The sequence below is a fragment of the Ciconia boyciana genome, chromosome 11 (assembly GCF_034638445.1).
Source record: "Ciconia boyciana chromosome 11, ASM3463844v1, whole genome shotgun sequence".
NCBI lineage: Eukaryota > Metazoa > Chordata > Aves > Ciconiiformes > Ciconiidae > Ciconia > Ciconia boyciana.
Genome location: NC_132944.1, coordinates 24,771,407 through 24,792,944, shown reverse-complemented (window position 1 = coordinate 24,792,944; position 21,538 = coordinate 24,771,407). Strand labels below are relative to the sequence as shown.

At 35.8% G+C, this 21,538-nt stretch overlaps 1 protein-coding gene across 1 annotated transcript in view; it reads left to right on the top strand.

The window, feature by feature from the left end:
• The window catches only part of CACNA1D (calcium voltage-gated channel subunit alpha1 D), a 192,838-nt gene that overhangs the window by 50,575 nt on the left and 120,725 nt on the right, over positions 1–21,538 (top strand). The window contains exons 4-5 of the mRNA XM_072875921.1: positions 16,164–16,303; positions 20,191–20,333. Of these exons, the coding sequence (XP_072732022.1) occupies positions 16,164–16,303; positions 20,191–20,333 (283 nt within the window). The remainder of the gene's footprint in view (positions 1–16,163; positions 16,304–20,190; positions 20,334–21,538) is intronic.

Below are 21,538 nucleotides of genomic sequence, written 5' to 3'. Positions count from 1 at the left end.
ATTACAATGTACAGACTGTAGTCTGTATATATATAGTTTGTAATATACAGGCTGTATATTTATCTAAGCTACCATTAAAATATTAAAGAAAATGAGATGCATGTAGAATTTGTACATGGCAGTCTTAGCTGTCCCAACTCCAGCAGGGTGGTGTTGGGCCGGATTCCTGGTCTCAATTTGCAGTGCCTGGTTTCATCACTGCCACATATGCTAGTGATAGATGGAGAGGGTGTATTTCTGCATATGACTCATAGATGCTGGAATAGAGACCCTAGACAGCCAGAATGCTGTAATTTATCAGACTACTTTATTTGCTAGCCAGTACCAGGTTTTATGGTACTGTCAAACTGCTGTGTCTAGCTGGTATACACTGCAGTCAGAGGTTTACTTACAGAATACATAGGGTAGATTTAAAGCTAGCTAGCTTGGGCATGAAGATCAGTGGAGCTGCAGTGCCAGTGACTTCACTCTATACAGACTGCAGGTTACTAACCTGTGCTGATGTCTTGCTGCTACAACTGTAAAGCTATTAGTACTTGGCTAGATTCAGTTGACACTAATCTACCTGTTTATGCTATGGTCACTTTGCTATTAGCACTATAGGTAAAATATATATTAATAAGATATTAATAATCTCCATGCATCTGTCCTTGATGCAATCAAGTTTACAGTATATATGTGTATTAATTACTTGTGACTCATTTAAACTAATTGAACAAATATGATTAAAGCTTAGCACTGGTTTAGAAATAAAATATCTGTTGTGATAGACAATCTAAAGTAATGACACACAAGGTGAATGCAAAGTATTTTTCTCTAACTTAGAGCAAACATAGTGATGTGAGAAAGGCAGGAGAATGCAATAAATATAAGCAAATATGGTGGATTTTTTCTTTCCTTTTTGCAGACATGTTTTGCACTGAATTTTTGTGGAATTTGGTGAAACTTGGAGGTAAAGGGAAACTAGGGAGGTAAAGAAGCTTGATTCCCTGGCCCCATGTTAAAATCTGTGGTCAGTATAGATTTTAACATTCCGAAATAAATACATTGTTTACTATGTGACCGTATGATTCCAAAATCATCATATATTTAGGGACTAGTGAAAGATTAGTGCATGCAGTCCAGTTGGTCGTTACGTAGTATGTTGCATTCTTAATTACCGCTTTTGAGTATGGCCTATATGTATATATAATTTAAGGATGGTTTCTGCTTCCAGAGATTTTAGGTCATAATTTCGAGTAATTTGTGGTATTTTTGGAGGTCAGTGTAGTTGTAATTATTGTTATGTACTTTTCTGTGAGATGACTTTACTATAATGTACAGGGCAGAATTTGTTGCTGGTATTTTTGCCTATTTTTCTTTTAAAAAAAAAAAAAACAAACCAAAACACAACCAAAAAACCAACCAAACCAAAAACCAAACCCAAAACAAACAACAAAAATCTCCAAACATAAAGAAGTTCAGATGCTTAAAAAGGATGTGAACTAAGCCACGTAATATGGCTGAATTTCCCTGAAGGAGGAGGAAGGTGTCAGTTACGATTAATGTGAACAACATTTATGGCCCTCGAGATGTGACCTCTCATTACAGTAAATGTGACAGCATGAATTACTTTCAATTACAGTGAACTACATTCAGCTACATTAGTTCTGACACACCTCACTAGGAGACTGCTGCTTTGATAGCTTTAACCAAAGGAAAAAAAGGCAAAACTTTTGAGTGCAAATGGGTATGTCACTTGAGCAAAACCATTGGTTTCTAACTATGACGTATTATTGCCTCAGGTTTTACACACTTCTGTTACATCATTTGTTATTTCCACTGGCACTTTCAGGTTTATGCCTTGGGCACTGGCAAATATGAAAACCACCTTTTTAATATGCCATGTATAATAAATGTAAATGCTGATTTTTTTTTTTTAAAGATTAGATGAATTATCCTTTTTTTTAAATTATTTATTTATTTTTTTTGTCAGATTGTAACCTGTACCTTTACTTGGAGCTATGATAAGTGGGGTTTACTGGCTATCAGCACGTCCCATTTGGTATGGCATAACTCCCTGTAACGTTTATTAACACTACCAATTTATTGTTACAAATTAAATATATTGCAACACAGGATATTTATCACTTGACAGAAGCAGTTGTTATAATGTCACTATTTTTTCCTTTGAGGTTCAATTATCATGCTTCAGTTTCTACCTCTAAGCTTTCGTAGAAAATAAAAGATGCCCAGGGCAGAAGTCAACCTTTCACTTTTGCTACAGAGGAGATGCCATCTATTTCACGCTGTGCTAAGTATTCCATCAAAACATGAGTAAAACAATGCCTTTGGCAAATAATAAGTTAGAAATAGCACTAAGCAAAAGAAATAGCTTTAATTAAAGCATTTTGTTTCTCTTTGAGGACTTTGCACAGTATTGGGCATTTTTTCTGCAAAGATGAAGACTCTCTTTTCAAATTAAAGGGATTGGTGTTGCGGAATCACGCTAGAAAACTTGCAATGTAAAATTGCTAGTTAGCAAAAGAGAACAAATAATGGTGGTTGCTTATTCCAAAGTGATTCTGAATTAAGGCTGCGTAGGGTGAATTCCTTTTATTCTTCATCCCATGTTAAGGGCTAATTTTCAAACCTCAGTTCTTACAATATTTTCACTGGCCATTCCATGTAGTGGTGGATTGTGAAAATATTTGGAAATGTTTCAGTAGCTATTTTAAAAAACAATATGCGGTATAAACTTATTTCCGTATGTCAGTAACTTCCAGGCCATTAAGGTACAAAGATGTGATTTTAATTTTTATACTTATTAAAACTTAAAATAGAATCAAAAATTTTTAGAGCTTTCTTCAAATCACTGGAACAGTGGGAGTCTAGTAGCATTTTCAGTTCAGCTATTCTGGCTGTGAAATGTCCTCACTTAGGCAATCAGATTCCCTAGAAGTGATGAAGATTCTTCTTTTTTGTTTTGTTTTGTTTGTGCAACAGAGAAGATTTAGGGGCTAATCTGAGTATCTCCATTGTTGTAAGCAGTAAGTTTGATACCAGAGAGGTAACATAAATGGTTAGAATAGGTCAAATCAAAAAAGGAATTTGTGGCCCAATCCTTATATCCTACCTGCATGGACAAAGCAGGATGGGTTAACAGATAACACTTTAGGTTTATAACAATGAGTTTTCTCCTGCTTCTGGAGATGATGTATGCTATTCATTCAGTAATTTTCTTTATGTATTTTTAACAAATGATGGTGTTTCATGCCATCAAACCAAAGAGAAGCTTCACAGCTAACTCCGTTGGATTTCTTTTCTGCTGTTCATGCGCTTAAGTCCTCGCTTAAATGTACTAATGGTACCTGACTGGTTTTAGTTGCAATTCATTGAATTTGACTTTTTGGCTTTACATGCCACCTAGAAACTCTTCCTCTCTCCTCAACAAAATGGGAAAATCTGGATGGACTGTCCATGTGAGCCAGGTAAGCTGATGGTCGTTAGCAGAATCGTCAAGTTCTGTCATATATATATATATATATCTATATATCTATATCTATATATATATATATATATATCTATATATCTTAATATCATAGGAACATCTAATATGAATTCATGAGCACACTTACATAGAATGCACATGAGATTAAATTAGCCTAGCTTTTGGGGAATTCCTAATGATTGTTGTTTCATTTTTACAAGTATTGAAGTACACAAAAAGCTGGAAAAATATAGGGCTGACTACACATGAACATGTTCAGCAAATGCATGTTTTTGAAATTCTGTGCATATAACTGAAGGAGAAAAAATTTTTTTTTTTTTTTTTTTGCTCTTGGTCTCTCAGTGATTTGTATCCGAGCAAAGTAATAGTTTTTTTTCTTGCCTACTTGGAAGTAGTAGAGACGCCAGTTCTCTAGGGGAAAAAGCCCAATTTTTCCAAAAAGGAAGTAACAACTCTTGTACTCTTGTTCCATGTTTTTATTTTCAATAACACAATTTGTAAATATGCGTTAGGGGCTATCTCACTGAATAGGTGTGAGAAAGTCACGGGGACTGTGAGATTTTACATCAGCTGGAGAGCAGTTTTACAAGTGGAGAAAAAGCCGGTGTTGGTATACTCAAACTGTCTTACAGTGATAATGGAAGTGAACTCGAAACAGTGACAGAGCACTTATGAATATATTGTTGTGGACAGTGAGTTCTCTGGAAATTAAAACTGATATGCCAGATAGGGGAATAAAGAAAAAAAAGGCTTAGATGCAGTTTAGATGGGAATAAGAATAACAAAATTGTCTTCCTGATAAAGTGTTCTGTGTGGAGAAGTGGAAAATGAAATAAGAAATCCAAAACCTAAATCCAAAATCTTGGAAATAAGAAATCCAAAATGAAATAAGAAATCCAAAACCAATCCAAAATCTCCTGTCTGCCAAATGGTATAGGAATGAAAGGAAGAAAATTATTTTGCATTGTAACTTTGAAATTACAAGAATGCACTTAGAAGTGTTTGAGATTTTTGAGTACTGCTTACTGCCTTTAGTATGATGGCTGGCTATGTGATTAAAAAAATCCCACATGCGTAGTCACTTGCAGAATCTGGAGCTGTAATTGTAGCAGCCACTGGAGGGGCACTAACTAATGTTAGTAACATTCTGCAAGATAGAAGGAAAACTGATTCATCCGTATAGAAGAAAGAAATTTGGCTTCAGGGCAGGCAGACTCATATTTTCCTTTCTATCAGAAGTTGAAGATTTTTATCAGTAAGATTTGATCTGTAGATCACAGGAAGTGAACAAAGAATATTTCTTCAACTTCATTCAGTTATTTCAGTTTTGTTTTTTCTGTGGCAAATTTTCCTGATACTTTAGCAATGGCTATCAGTAGTATTCCATGTGTTTATTTCTTTCAAAATTAGTAAATTTATTGTTACTTTTGTTGAACACTTTTCTATCATGGTTAGAACGAAGAAAAGAGTAAGGCTTCATGATGATGGTATTACTAGAACCAAGCTAAATATGTTTTCATTTTTTAAATGAATTTCCAGAAGAGTGGACCAGTATTGTACCTGAGCACAGCTGAAGTCAAACAGGTATATCACTGATCTTGTTTGTGGACTCGGTAAATTGGTGGTTTAGCTGTGCTATTTTTTTGAATTTTTCTTGGAGCTCCTTTGTATTTATAGAGAGCCATTCCACCTCTTAATACTTCTTGTTCTTGTGCTCTATGTTTGCAATGTATGTCCAGGCTACTGTCCTTTTACTTTAGGGAACAAAGGGCTTCCATTGAACACTATAATGGCAGAAGAGTACGTTTCTCCTTGAAACTGTATTTTCTCTACAGGCATTTTCTCAGTTATGGAACAGTCAGAGCAGTGTGACCCTCAGATGCATAACGAAAATGTTCTTGTGTTCACGGAGCCTGCTGTTCAAGTTGGAAGAATTATAGAGGTCTTCCCTTTCATAGTTATCCAAATACTACTGGGCACACAAAATGGGAATCTCCCTGCACTTTATTGCTGCAGGGAAATGCCAGTTTCTGCAGCTGAATTAAATTTTGCATATTTAGAATTTACTACAAGATACTATTTAATAACAAAGTCTTTTATCAGTGGAAAAGCTTTGATTTTTGATGATTGTGGAATAAAATTTTTATTAAAGAAACACTTCAAACATTTGGTTCAAAAACAGCCACAGGAGAAGGAGTGCTAGGAAGAACTTCTTCAGCAAACTGAGACAAGCAAGCATAAAGTTGTGCTTTAACATTTTCATGTATATTGCAGACCATTCTACTGTCCGTTCAGATAAATGCATTTTTGTGTTCTTCACTTTGTTGTTCTGAACAGTGTCTACAAGCAGTAGTGTATCCTGCCCTCTCCTATACTTGAAAATTATTTCATTAACATCATTTCTGTTGACATTTTTATAGTTTGACTACTAATGCTCTGGCAGGTTGTCCGCTCATAACTAATGCAGTCTTCCTAGACTTATGAAAGTGTTATCTTTTATAGTGCAGTACTGCACGTTACCTACTAACAAATATAAAGTACATTAATGTGTATCTAAGTAGTTAAGAAATTCTTTCTAGAATAAAAAAATTCCAAAGACATGATAGAGCATGTAGCATATCATTACCAGGAAGACATTAGATCTTTCACAGTGGAACTTATTATTTAGCAATCATACCTTCTCCTCAGTATAGAAGTGTCATATCCACAGCATGTATTGCATTCAGTACCTTCTGTATGACATTCTAGTGATGGTCCGAGGTTATGAAACATTAAACAAGAAACTAAGAACTAAATACATATTTCTCTGATCAAATTTCTTAACATTGTTATCCCGATATAAGGGATTCACATCCTCTAGTACTTTTTAAAGCCCTTGTTGATTTTTTTTTTTTTTTAATAATACTTTAATTCTGTAGCCTGTCCTGCTACAGAAGACCTAATCCTGGTCATGGAAGTTGACTGCTCTACAAAAGCAGAGGATTTGAAGACAGTGTTCTTTTCTTGATCTTGCTGGCTTGTGGGAGGCAATAGTAGACCACAGGTGTAGGACATAGCTCCCTGGTTGACAACTGGTCTAGGGGTCTGCCATTTAAAACTTGAGAAGGATGATTAGAAAAATTCCAATAAAGTAATAGACCTAACCGTGTCCTCCCTTCATATTCTGAGACTTCAAAGTCAGACCAGGACATACAGTAGATACAGATCTTGCTTGTGTGTTTGAGTTTTTGAAAGCCTTATTCATGGGGATTTCTTCAACCTTCTCCACCACAGTAAAAAAAAACCCAATCAAGAAACACCAAAAACCAAACACCCATGCCCCACAAAAAAACCAAACTAGCACTAAATTATTTAGCCTTACATAATGAAGATTTCTGTCCTACTAAAGGTATTTAGAAAAACAGACTGTCCCATTGGGTAGGTTTTTAACAAATCATTCTGTAGTTTTTAAACTGTAGTCATATATCTGACAGATTAATGAGTAAAGTACTGTAATGAAACTGTTCTATCAGTTTTACCCAGTTCCTTTGTAATCAAAGTGGAAATTAGATTTGCAATCAGATGGATAAATCTAGGGCAAAAGACACCTACTCAATGAATACGTCATTGTTCTGTTTCTCAGCTGACGCTATCAGTGCAGAACGTAACTACAAAACTAATCTGGTCTCCATATTGGTTTTTAATCTTTTTTTACAGAAAGCAGTAGAGGATTTACTGCTATCAGGGCTCCGGTCTGTTTTCTACTCTTGGGTTTCTGCATGGTCAGAGGTGAATTTATAGGGATTAAAAAACTCTCCTGGCTTATAAATTCTCAGAGAATTTGAAGATGTTCACTAAAGTATCTGACACCTAGTAGCATTCTCACTCTCCGGTTTCTAGCCAAAACATGCTCTCTTACAAATAAATAAAAGTGCTAGCAAGTAACAAAATATATTTAACATTATTTTAATGCTGTTTTATGACTAGATGTAGGTTTACTTCATCACTTGACACTAACTCTAGTCAACCAGGTAAGGTAAAATTATGTGACAATGTGACAGGATACATAAATATTCTCTTCTACTTTCCTTATTTTGCTGTCCTTATTTTCCTGAATATCATCAATTAGAGGGTGGCAGAAAGACACCCAAGTAATTTGGATTCCATTCCAGTTATATTCTTTATTGCTTACTTGGCTTTCTTTCTGTTGTGCAATTCAGATTCTTTGGTGTACTGTGCTCAGTCTTCAATAGGAGTTGTATGGATTTAGGTCTGCCTAAAATCATGTGTCACTACCTATTAGCATTTCTACAACTTGCCTTTCACATTTGGCAAGTATACAGACAATGTGAATTGATTGATTCATTGTCCCTTCGTTGATAATTTTTCAGTAGATGGTAAATTTATTTTGGGCCTGTTACAGTTTTAGTCATTTATGAGCAAATGTCCAAAATCATGCCATTTACCTTGTTCCTTCAGAACAATATGAAACAGAAAGATAGTCTGTGCCTCTATAAGGGTATGTAAGGGAGTGTCAATAGTGTATTTAATAATGTACGTACAGAATGGATATGTGTGTTGTTTCCACCTCGCTGTTACTCAGCAAAGCTCTGTATTACCTGTCAGAGAGCAGAGAGAGTTCCGCCTAAATGTAGCATAGCAAAAAACTAGACAAAGAACTTCGATTTTTCCTGTTTAATGTTATGAATGGAAAATACGTAATTTGCATATGTACTAAATAGAGCTTTTACATGAACAAAAACAGCACGGATCCACACAGATGCCTGTAATTGGTAGGAAAATTTGTCATTTGGATGCAGCATTTTTCTGTCTGTACAAATGCTTATTTACAGAACTGAGGTATTTAACTGTATCTCCATTATTGTGTTATTCACAAGGTGAAGTGGAAAATACACAATTAAAAATAAGAGAAGTATTCACACTCAAAGATGAAATGCAGGTCTACAGTGCATTTAGAGGAAGTGATTACAGGAAATAATGAAAAAAAGTAATCAAAGTGTTAAACATGATCTGCTTATTCATCTACCTGTGGCTGCCAGAATCTGTCAGATGAAAGTATAGGCATTACTGCTACCTAAAACTCTTTGAAGGCTGAGATACTATTTCAGTGATGTAAGTTATTCAAATGCTACTTCGGACTACATTGATAAAAAAGGGACTTTAAGAATCTTAATTACACTTAACCTTAATTACACTTCCAACGTATAGCTTGCACATCCATTTTGTTCATTTGCTGTGCCTCAGTATTTGAGATGTCCTATTGCACATTCTTTTCTTGCAAGCATAAATGCCTGCTTGAGATCTAGAGGGTGGAACTGTTGCTAATTGGGGCTATACCAAGGGATTGTGAATACACAGTTCAAATGAGATTAAAAGATTTTTGTGTCCTCTTTGGAAACAGTGAAAATTCTGTGAGTTTGTTGTTTGATTTGATTTGTTGTTGGCAGTGGTACTAGGGATGTGAAATCCCTTCAGTTTTTTATAAAACTGGTTTAAGAATGTTTATGGTGTGTGGCACCTACTTAGTTCTACTCCTAAATATGGAGTTTGCATTTGGTATTGACTGTTAAGTATCAACCTTGCTATCAGATGTACCAGTGCTAAGTGCCAAAGCATCTGGATCTGCGGTAGTATGATGGTGTCCTATAAAGAGCCTCAGAAGATTGGAGATATTTCTGCCCTAATTCCTGCCCAGCGTTGCCCTGGATTTTACATGTGAGCCAATGTATTCATTTCAGTTTTATTATTCCAGACTTTCACAACCAAATCTAAATTTCTTACACTTTTTGTATTAGTTACTTTTGTAAATTCAAGAACATGCTTGGATCCTGACCACTGGATAGTATCATAAGGGTTAGGAAATGTATTCTCAAAGTTTCCCAAAACAGGCTTCTGAATGCATAAAGACATATTATAAGTTAATATATGAAAGTGGCTTAGCCACATCAGTACTTTTTCCACTAATCCCTTCTGAATTTCTGAATTTTGGAAAGAACTACTCAGATCTTTGTCCACACCTTTGTAAAACATTTTTCTTTAGCATATGTATCTCGATGGGGTGCCTTTTTGATAGAGTTGTTTGGCAGTTACCGTTTAAGGAGGAATGCTACTATTCAACTAGAAACACAGAGATAATTTAGTCACCAAAAGTGGAATCCATATGAGCAGCTAAATGATTCTTCAAAATACAATGTCTACACAAGCTGTCTCCTTTTCCACACTGGAATCCTAGTCCTCAGGAATTCTGAGGTCTGTCCACCTCTTTGTACTCCAAGATGTGGGGATGCGGGTGTCCTGGGAGCAATTTAAGGTCAGGGGACGCTGCTAGTCAAACATAAAATGGCCTCATGTACATGGAACTTGAGTATGTGCGCTTGAGTATGGAAACAATGTCTATTGGCCTGTGTCTGTATTATAGAAGTATAATTAATAAATATATTTTCTAAAGTAGACAGAGGAGCTCTGCAGCTAAAAGCAAAGCTTGCACTTACAAGAACACTAATGCAGCCATCTGACATAGTTGAGAGCAGTAGTTGTATTCCCTCAGGTGGATCAGGATCAGGAAGGTGCCACATAATTTAATTGGATTGATCAGAATACAAATCCTTAAAACACTGTTTTTCAAACTCTCCCTCCCTTGTTTGCTGTTATGTATCTAAAGACATAGTTAACCAATAGTTATCACCGATTTCTTGAGTGATAAACAATTCTAATTCTTCTAACAAAGGGAGAGTAATTTCCGTATCTAATCTAGGAAGTAAATTATTTCATCAGCTTTAAAAGCAGAAACAAAGTAAAGCTTTAGTGCTGTTTTCTTTTTGTCAGGTATATGATATGGATTTCATGTTTGTTTCATTTTCTATATTGGGAAACTGCTATAACATTTTCCACATGTGGGAATAAATAGGTTTACTTTTCTTTTTTTCCTATTACTGTGGTGCAGCTCACAAATGATTTTCAGGGGAGTACAGGTATAGAAATTGAAAAATGAAATTATGTTTTGAAATTAAAAACTCAGTTACTTTTCTGTCTTACCAATGCTGTGTTTTCCCAGTGGCAGAATTTGAAAGAATGGCTGTTTATCAGAAAGGTAAATGGCTTTGTATGTTGTCAAGGCATCAGTCACACATCTTCTTTTAATAGCACATGATTGATTATTAGTCCCCAAATCAAGAATGTCAAAGTATCTGGTTTTGTGTATGTCTAAAATGCAGAAAGTTGATCAGTTTGGTTACTTCACTTGAGTTGAATCACTTTATCTCTCAGCAGTTTTTACTTTGATACATCTATGTTACTCTGGGTGCAAAAATGTATTTCTCCCTGATGCCCAGGGAGTAGAAATTAGCATGAGAAGACTCAATTACATAGCATAATAGATTAAGGTTTTGCAAATCAGTGACTTTTTATTTTGAAACAATTATCTTGGGAGACATCTTAAGTTAAATGCAGCATTTTGGTGCATCACATTACAACATGTAACAGTAGCTTTGTATATTTCTTTCAGAGATTTTGAAAATATGAAGATAATAAATGATGACTAATGTACACCATCTGGCTGGGGGGGGGGGGGCAGGGACTTTCTTCCTGAGCAACAGGGTTTCTGCTAAGCTGGTTTATTTAAAATAAGAATGCAAATGCATTTTTTTTGCTGAGAAAATGAAGTTCTAATGACTTAACTGAAACTCAGTGGATAAAGGTAGCCTTTGTTTTTACTCCATGATCAATTTCAAAGTGGAGCTAGTTGGTCTCTATCAGAAAGGCAGTGTATCTTATCAGTCGTGTTGTTGCATCTCATATTCAGAAAAAGATTGCTGAGACTTTGAGCAACATTAACAAAAAAGATTTTGAGCAACATTAAAGATTTTGAGGATAAAAGATTTTGAGCAACATTAACAAAAGTATTAGACAGCCTTACAGGAATCAGCCCCCTGTAAAGAGAGATGACCTAGCTCTGTGTGGTATCAAATCAATGAAGAAACTACTATTACTCTATACAGCCATAGGATTAGATCCTTAGTAACACAGAGATATTTTTGTGCTTCGTATCTTCTTTAGATTTACAACTGTCAGGCTTTTTTCTCTGCTACTTTTGTGATGCAGTATGGAACTAAAGGCAATAATAGATATTGGAAATTATGTACAATTTCTAATTTAACGTGTGCAATTTCTTAGAACCAAAATTGTCATCTTTTAGTTTCTTTTAATACGGATTTTGTTTTTCAGGCAGTCTTATCTGCTTGCTTATTGTTTGGTTGGTTGACTTATTTCTTAGTGTTCCTACTTCAATTTTTAATGAAATAAAGTATTTACTTAAAGATCTCGACTAATTTGAACAAAATAAGATGTGCAGGGATAGTTTTCTCCACTATAGGGAAAAGAAAACAGATAAATGTGTGCATCAAACTGTTAGAACGACAGTCTTCAGTCTGTATTTTTAAATTATCTCTTACTGCTTTAGGTTTATTTTTACATAGCAACCCTACCTCTGCAACTCTTCCACTAATACTGAAAATGATATGGTAGATTAAACTTTATTTACTCTTGAGTAATGGTTGCTTAAGCTCTGGACATGCTAGGTGACGTATGGCTTACAGATGTCTTGGTTGCAGAGGCAAAAATTGATGTCCATAGTGACTGGCAAGAAGTTACAGAAGTGTGAGAAGGGACTGCCAGTACCTTCCTGAGGGTGAGCAGGTTGTTAATTTTGCAGTTTGTGTTAGAACATCTGTTGGCTGCCTACTTATTAAAAAAAAAAAAAAGGCAGTCTGTAAAGAAAGCACAGCCTGTACTTTGAATATTGTTAACTACTGGGACAAAGCATTCATCTGGCCTCTGTGGAAGACAGAAGTTGTGATTTAAAAATAAAAAAAAGGTGAGTGTGCAAGAGCATGAAAGAAAAAGAAAGGAAGGAAAGGAGGAAGGGAGGAAAAATAAAACACTGGAAAATAATAGGCCTCTCGGGTTGTAGATGTACAGAAATACCTGTGTTCCTTTTCTCAAGGTTTTCACGAAATCGTGGCTCTTGATTGCCTAGTGGCTACTGTTACAAAGCATCTTTCCCTTGTGCCATTGGCTCCATTAATAGCGTCATCCCTGATTCTATCTTGTATCGATTATGAATATAAGTTTCTAGGGCAAATTCTGGAACCAGGCATATATATGCTTTACAACAGGGAACAAGGATGGAAGGAAATGCTTCCATTCTTCCACAGAAAGGAAGGAAAACTTTCCAGTGTTCAACGTTACATAGAATGCAGGGGTTTTTACATGTTGAATGTGTAGTGGGTGTAGGTAGTTGTACATGCCTTGAATCTATCTGTACTTTTCCCTATGATCATGTAAGAATTATCAGAATCATATCAGAGTAATAGAAATTACAGAACTGTTAACTGGGAGAGACCTCTGGAGGTTACCTTAGTCCTTCTGCTGCTAGCAGGACTGTCACCAGTGTTAGATCAGGTCAGCTGTACCTTTGCCTAGCTGCATTTTCAAAACTTCCTGCTTTGGAGCTGCATGTTCCCGTTCTGCACTACCCTTCTGATAAAGAAGTTTTTCTTAACAACCTCCAAACCTGCAGCTTGTGGCTGTTTCCCCTTATTTTACCATGTGCTGCTACTTAGCATTTGGCTTCATAGACTTTTTAACTGCCCTTCAAGTAGTTGTAGTCCACTGTTAGACCTTCACTTAGCCTCCTCTTGATGGAGAGGAGATCTTTCCTTCACTGGAGTCTGCGCTTTCTCAACACCCTTTTTGAACTAAGAGACCTGAAACTGTAGTAGTGTTGCAGCCTCACTTCACTAAGTAGAGGTGGGTAATAATTTCCTTCTGCTCACCATGCTGTTCCTAATACAGCCCAATATGGAATTTGTCTGACTTATAATGAGCGCATATTTAACTTGGTGCCCACGTGGCTTCCACGTCCTTTCTCAGCCCATATTGATGCAGGATTATTTAACCTGAGGTGCAGGACTTCACATTTTTCCTTGCTGAGGTTCATGTGGCTTCTGTTGGTCTAGCTGTCAAGGTTTCTTATGGTCCATCTGCTAAGTGACACACAGTAACCTTAAGCCCATCATAGTGTTTAAAAAATGAGCTTGTCTTACATCCCATATTGTTTGAATGGCATGTTTGCAATACCGTTTAGGAAATAAGAAACAGTCCTGGTTCCATAAAAAGGGAAATAAAATAAACAGGAACAAGATCGATATTATTTTAAAAGATGGATGGGAAGTGATAGAGCAGAGTTGTTATATTTAAACTGTCACATTAAAGTGAACTGCAAGGGTACGTGACCGTTAAGCAAGTTATGCTGGGACTAGGACTGGTGCCTAGCCCAAATAGCAGAAGAGCATTAGAACATTCTTTGAAGGGGAGCAGTGAAGGGCAAAGATGCTTTTTAGGATGGAATCTGGTAGGCTGATGCGTGGAATTAAATTACATATTTGCCTGTAATGACAGGACACTGGACATGATGACCCAAGAGGTCAACTTGGCCCAGACGGTCCCATCCAGTCCTGTGTCCTAGGTTCCCTTTACGTAGAGAAGCTGTTGAAATTTTGCATGTATGAAACTTCCTATCTCTTTCGTCTCACCTTTTCTTTTACTACTATGATTTTGATATATATTTTGCCCATAGCAAATGCCAACCATAATATTTTTGTCTTCCTTATGTTGTCTTACATTATTTATCTTTCTATATCCAAGCTGCAGACTTAGTTATACGCAGGGAGACAGAAATAGCTGTTATTGTGAAATGTGTACGTGGTAGGATTTGCTTGAATTTAAGCATTTTTGCAGTATGTTTCTCAGGAATGCTGATAACTCATATTATTGTAACCTCTGTGGTGCTCTCTAGCCGAAGAAATCTGGCTTTTGGTGCACAAACCATTCACATTTCTTCTGTGAGGCCACTTCACTCTTGTTATCCAGTAATCATTCCAGTTTATTGGTGGTAAATTAAGTGGAAGGGACAATTTCGAAATAAGTATTAGGAAAGAAATCTGGAGAAGGGAGTGAGGAGAAGGAGGATGTCCATCAGTTTCACTGGGCTGGAAGCTCTCATGCAAAATATAATGCAGCTGAGGAGAAGCTGCCTTGGGTGAAGCTCTACAGTGTTTATGAAGTGTACTCAAAGCAGAGGAAAAAGGCAGGAGTATGGGACTGAGCTAAGCAGAGAATGGGATCCAGGAATTCTTGCTTTGCACTAGAAGAAAGCCTTACCTCTCATAGTGATCCCAGGGTGCTGCTTGTTGGAGATAAAGACCTGGAGAGGAGTATGTAGTTTATTGAGAAGCCTCTACATTTATTAAGTCACCAGTGTCAGATTTATAAATGGACATATCACATCCTATACATAACCAACCCTAAATGGCCTTTTCACAGGGAAAAGACATCTAGCCTCCCAAATTAAAGACTTTGCACAGCGGAATATAAAGATATTTGTTTAAATTGCAAATGGTCAAGGCTTGTTTTTTATTTGGTTGTATGTGAAAGTGCCAAGCTGTTTAACAAATAGCAAATACATAGTTTCATATGTAATGTCTGTGCTATATTTGAGTATATGATAGTAGAAGATTGTAATCCTTACTGAGCAGTTATAGTCCATATAAGTAACGCTGTGTGTGATAAGTGAGCAACATTATGTGTTCCTGAACAAGTTTAAAAAAAATGAATCATTCTCTTTGTGTCTTTTATTCTTGGCTCTAATATTTTCATAGCAACAGGTAACTAAACAAAGTATTATACAAAGTGATGAAATTAAGATTTCTGAAGGTAAAAAGAACAAATGTGTTAACTGATCTGGTTTGATAGCAGTGACTTTTACAATTTATCCAAATCAAATATGCTATTACTATAGAAAGAAGCAGCCACAAAAAATATATTATCGAATTAGCTAGGAAAAGAGGTTCAATGTGTAACTGTTTAAAGTAAGAATTTTGGTAAAATGAAGAAACTAATAATGTTTAAAAAAAGCATTGAAACAAATCTGAAAGTGGAGCTTCAATGATACAAGGTGATGATATATTAATTTAAAATTTCTTCAAGCGTATTAGGGTGATTTAAAGAAAATCTGGTGATGTAAAAGGAAGAATAAATCAATTTAAACTTCCACGTCAAGATGCAAAAGTTGCAAGACAACGTAAAATTAAATGAAGACCCTCTTAAATAGCTTATAACTTTTTGAATCTCCTTAGTATGGGATAACACTGTCTCAAACTCCCTTATTAGGTAGAACTCTGTGGGTCCTAATTAAATAAAGGCTGATGTACTGAATAGTGAAAGTAAGTATACCACTGCATACCTTTTAAGGATATTACCAGGGCCCTGTTCTACATCATTTTCTGGTTTTAATGAATGCAAAGAATCCTGTTGACCTGGATGGGACTATTTGCTTAAGCAAAGGTACAGTATACTTCCATGTTTGCAGAAACAGAGCCTTTTTCTCTTACAGAATGTGAAAACAGGAAAATCTCATGCAATTATGTAATTATAACCTTGTCAGTACAGCTATCATTAAGTGCTATGCAATTTAAAACCTGTAAAATAAACTGCCATGAGGTATTGTATCTCCTTAGTCCTGATCAATAGAACTTACCCACTTACTGCAAATTCTAACTAGTAAAAGAGCTGTTAAATCACATTGTCTTTCATTGTACTTTTTTGTCTTTAATAGGAAAAAGTAGAATATGCCTTCCTGATAATTTTTACAGTTGAAACATTTTTGAAGATTATAGCCTATGGATTATTATTACACCCCAACGCGTATGTCAGAAATGGATGGAATTTATTGGATTTTGTAATAGTAGTAGTAGGGTAAGTAGCTTATCCTTCATTATACAAAGATGTAAAATCTTCTTTACAGTGAGGTAGGTACAGGTCTGTTTGTCTGTAATGGCCTATACTTGATTTCTATTCCTTTGGAGTAAAAGAATGAACTGATATGAGTGAAAAATTCAAAACAAAGTCCTAAAAATTCTCAATGCTATCTGTGGCTGCAGGCTGTGTTGCACAATCAGCTTTATAGTAAAACTTCCCAGGGAATTCTGAGTTCTGCCAAAAATTTTCCTTGGTGGTTGTCTTGCAGAATCTTTTCCATCTGATTTTTTTCCAAGGTGAACTCCTGATGTCTTTCCAGGTGATAAAGGTTGATCTGTTTAGGTCCATACATTGTTATGTCGTTTATTCATTTATCCCTATACTGTGGTTATGTGGAGTTCATCTATTCTACAAAGACCTCTGGAAGAACCCACATGTTTCGAAGTGGAGGAGAGTGATCAGGGGAGACAGTTAACTGAGTCATTCTTTGACCTTCCCAAAGTCTGAGGAAAATTAGACATTTAAGTACTTTCCTTTGGGGTGCTGCACATCAGGCCTGCATTGGCTTGCCTGGGGGAGAATGTATGTTAAAAATGTTTGGGGTTTTTTTAACCCTGTGCACCTTGCTGTACCAGGAAACCCTGGACAGTTTGTTCTGCTCCTCAGAGGAGGGACTGCTTGGGCCTTATGCAGGTTACAGAAGAGCGGAGAGTGGAACATCCCACATTTACATTATACACCTGCTTATGATAAATAACACGTCTGGCTTTTTTGTCAGCAACTTCATGTCAACGGTTGTGCTAGTTCATTAGAAGATCCTACCTTCAGCTATCTGGGGAATTAATCTTGAGGCATATATTCCCCAATTCCCTAAATATGGAGGAGATCATATTGGAAAAAAAGGAATTGCCAGTACTGTAAATTTTGTTTGCTGAAAACATTTATTGATATAGCACATGAAGAACACTATCCACATATAACTTTGTATGTTGTGGCTGGCTTGCAAAGAAGACCTTGGCATGCAGTGTGCAATTCTAATTTCATTTTTAAGTTCAAACTGTATCAAGGGTTGCCTGTAATTGAAAAGGCCCAGAAATTAGAGTGCGTGCTGCTCTTAACTCACATCATTACATTAAGGGAAAAGAAAAAGATGCAAAGCAAAGGAATTTGTAGTAAAGCATTATTAAATTTGGGTAAGTATTATGAACGTATGAATATCCAATTCATAACTATTTGATTCTGAGATGGTAAATGTTACTGAGAAGATTGTATTTGGGCCAGTTGCTTGGCATTTAGGTAGTTTTGGTCCAGGACTAAAATTTGTATATAAATAGATCCTTCATCAGGTCAGGTCATTCTCAACAGATTGGCCTCTGTGCCTGAAGGGGAAGCTTGGTGGGCAGGTGTGGAGACTATCACACATAAGAGCTCTATTCTCTTGCCAGGCCATCACTTGAATAGACCTATTCCCTCTTGTCAAGTGACCATGGAGTTACAGTAACCCTGGAGCAGTCTAATTACCATGACCTCTATCTTTGGCTGTGTCCTAAATACATGATAACTAAAAAATTTTCCATTAACTCATAAAACACTCATTATTGGAGGCTAAATCTAGTTAGGTCAAATGCTCACAGTGAATCCAAGGAAAACACGAAGAAAAAAGGACTACGTCTTATCAAATACCTAAAATATCACACTAAGATTTAAATCCTAGCTCAAAACCAAAAGTTTTGGAATATGAACTATTGTGTAGGTTATCATCAGTCTACCTGGAAGACCAGGTGGACCCTTCATAACATGTCAGGCACTGACAAAACTGTGAGCAATGTTTTTGTTCTTGCACTCTGTGAACAATATTTTTGTTTCTTCTTTTAAGAAGAATACAATCCACATAAGCAAGTAAGCAAGCATGAGTCCATTTATTTAATTAATACTTAAAAGCCCAGTGAAAAATTGACTTTCATATATAACCCAAGGTGGGTATGGAATCACTTCTGGATCTGATTTTATTTGACTAGTTTCATTGTGAAATTTAATTAGGTATTTTAATAGCTTTGAAAGAGCTGCCATGATGTCCTATATTGACTGTATTAGATGAAATTTGCTTCATGTGCTTTCTCAGCAGAAACTGTAGCAGTTCAAATACATAAATCTTAATTATACCAAAAGAAGTTTCTACTAGCAAAAGGGAAGCATGTATAGAGACTTTTTTCCACAAGATCAAATTTGGCATTTAAACTTCAGTAAACTGTACGGGAAAATAAATGTCAATTGTAAAAGTAATAAAGGAGGTCAATGGTTTTATACCTAAATGGCTTTATAGGATAGGCATAAAATGACAGAGCAGTAGACATAGCTGTGAATGTGATGTTTTCTCCTGTCTTTTTTACTTCTCTCTGAAACCAGCCAGAGTATGAATTACTTTCAGAGCGGTCTACTACTTGCCTGCATGCTATGCCACATAATTTCCATTGATTTCTATGAAAGAATAAGGTCCTGGTAGAGAAAGCTTTCATAGCACCTTCCTATCCCTGTAGCCCTTTAATTTTCTGAATGATGTATGGGCTGACAGGCTGAAAACAGCTTCTCTTAATTTGGGACTTGATTCAGAAGTCTGTTTAATCATGTCTGCCTTTAGAGCATGAATAGTCACTCTGAAATCATTGAGATGGCTCATTTTCGTAGAATTATGCTTCTGTTAAATAATAGGGCTGAATCAGGACCTGAAATATTAAATGTCTGGATTTCTATGCTTATAGCAGTATCTAGGTTGCTAGTGTTCATTCTGAGATCTGTAGTCTTTGTGGCTGGGTTTCACTCTGGAGGGGAATGAAGCAGAATAGGGATGGGTATTGACTGATACAGTTGCTTACTGGGGGAAGAGAAAGTCTTCAATATCCTATTTGGGGCAACCTGTTAAATATTACATGATTTCTAGCAACTATCCATCATGACAGAGTTGTGAACCAGAGCTGTGAAAACTTTTCTTGACAAAACCAAAAACCTGCACATTTCAGGAGTCCTTTACCAGTGTGAAACATTTCAGGATTACAAAACTCTATTGACTTGATAATCCTTTCAGGAGAAGTTCAGTTTTGCAACTACTGAACGACAGACTCTGTGCAAAGGAAAATATAGTTTGTATGGTCTAGCCACAGTCTAGAAAACCATGCATCTGTAATGCAGGGCCAAACTAAAATAAACCTAAGGTTACTTTGCACTTCAACCGCTTCCATCACTTCAAATTGCTGCTAGAAGTGGGAAAGAAAAATAAAACTCTTGTCTTCCAAACTGTTCTAATGACTGACTAGCTTGTTTCTGCAGTGAAGAAATACAATATAATAAATGAGTCATCTGGGAATATTTTTATCCTCAAAGATACTATGTGTGAGAAATAAATCTTTTTGGTGTTATTAAATGTTGGACTCTAATTATTTTTTTCATATATTCAGTTTTTGCTGACTGTATTTAGAATATTGAACTGCAGTGTCACTTGGAGTTCATATATTCCATCAAAATTAAAACAGATGGTTTCTTGTGATTGTCTATTTCATGTTCTAAAGAGAAGACTAATTCTCCAAACCTTACAGCTAAAACATTTGAACAAAGAAGTGGCAAAGTAGCTTCATTTATTTAAAAATAGCAGATTGTATATACAAGCAGAATGCTAATTTATTGGATACTGTGTGATCATTGCTCTCTGGAGGGATTAGAAACTCTTGCACTTAATAAGTCTTCCTGTCATGATTTAATGTGTAAATATACCTCTCATTTTGACAGCTGAACAGCTTTTCAGAATTATCTGCAGTTCAAGTAATTTCCTAATACCTTTGATTGTATGGTAAATGGATAGTGATGACCTTACCCTTTATCTCATTTTCTAGATTATTTAGTGTAATATTGGAACAATTAACCAAAGAAACAGAAGGTGGCAGCCACTCAGGTGGCAAACCTGGTGGCTTTGATGTCAAAGCCCTAAGAGCCTTTCGTGTATTGCGACCTCTCCGGCTTGTATCAGGAGTGCCCAGTAAGCTCTCTTCTGTTTAATTCCATTGGAATGAATACTGTAACTGATCCGATTATTTGACTTTTTCTTGTTCCAGACACTAACAGAAATGAGATAATATAAAGTTGATTTTTTGTTATCTGGTTATGTGTATAAAGTGAGTTTTGAGATGTATGATACCCTGTTTCAAGTTGAAAAAAGGATTGTGAATTAATTCAGTGTATGATCATCTTACACAGTTCAATAAGCAGACAGGGAATACACTTCCTTTTTAGAAGCTTTATATAAAAGTAAATTACATGTTAAAATACAAATACACTAGAAAAAAAAAATTCAGATTTTTTTTTTATTCCAAAACCCTGCAGATCTGAAAGTGTAGGTGGTCCTAAAATAGTTTATATGTTGGTAAGTGTATGCCAAAGCACATTACACATTTCATATTTCCTGCCCCCTCTAGTGCACATGAATGCCTTCTGTTTATCTCAGTAGAGCTAACAGATAAATTAGGAAACTTAAAAAGTAGAACGGTATTATTTAAAGAAAACAATTGAATTTTCTGATAATCTTTCCTATTTTCTTTTAATAAATTATTAATTACTGAAGCTATTTGGGCTGAATAAGAGGTTCATGGCTTACAATTCAGCTCTTTCCAAGGCATTTAAAAGAAGAATCCTAATGCTGTGTTTATTATATCATAGTCTGTTACATGGAAATGATCGTGATGGTATATATTTAGCAAAAGAACTTAAGTGAAGAAAGAAGCAATCTTAGGAAATGTCAGAAAGGAAGTCTATTAAAATAAAAATGAGCCATATTTTGTTCTCATTGGTACCGTGGCAGCTTCATTACTCTGGGATTTACTTCTGGTAAGACCAAAATTTGCCTAATGTTTAATTAAGGAGTAAAGAAAAGAAAAATGAGGTACTTCTGAAAGTGGTGTGAGGGATAAATGCTGAAAAAGTAAGTTTGTTCAGAGTAAAAATGTGTTTTCCCAGGTAACTATCTCACCAGACCAAAAATACAGTTCCACAATTGGCCGAGAGTACATTTTCTCAGGACTTGCCACGAAGTTGTGGTTGTAGCACAGAACTTTTTAAAGGTCATATAAAATGACCTACAGCCACACATTGACTACATGCCCTTTCTTTCTAAAAAACCATAAATTCTTGTGACATGTTTCAAGCATTGACTTCTATGGCATAACCTTTATTAACAGAGGAAATAAT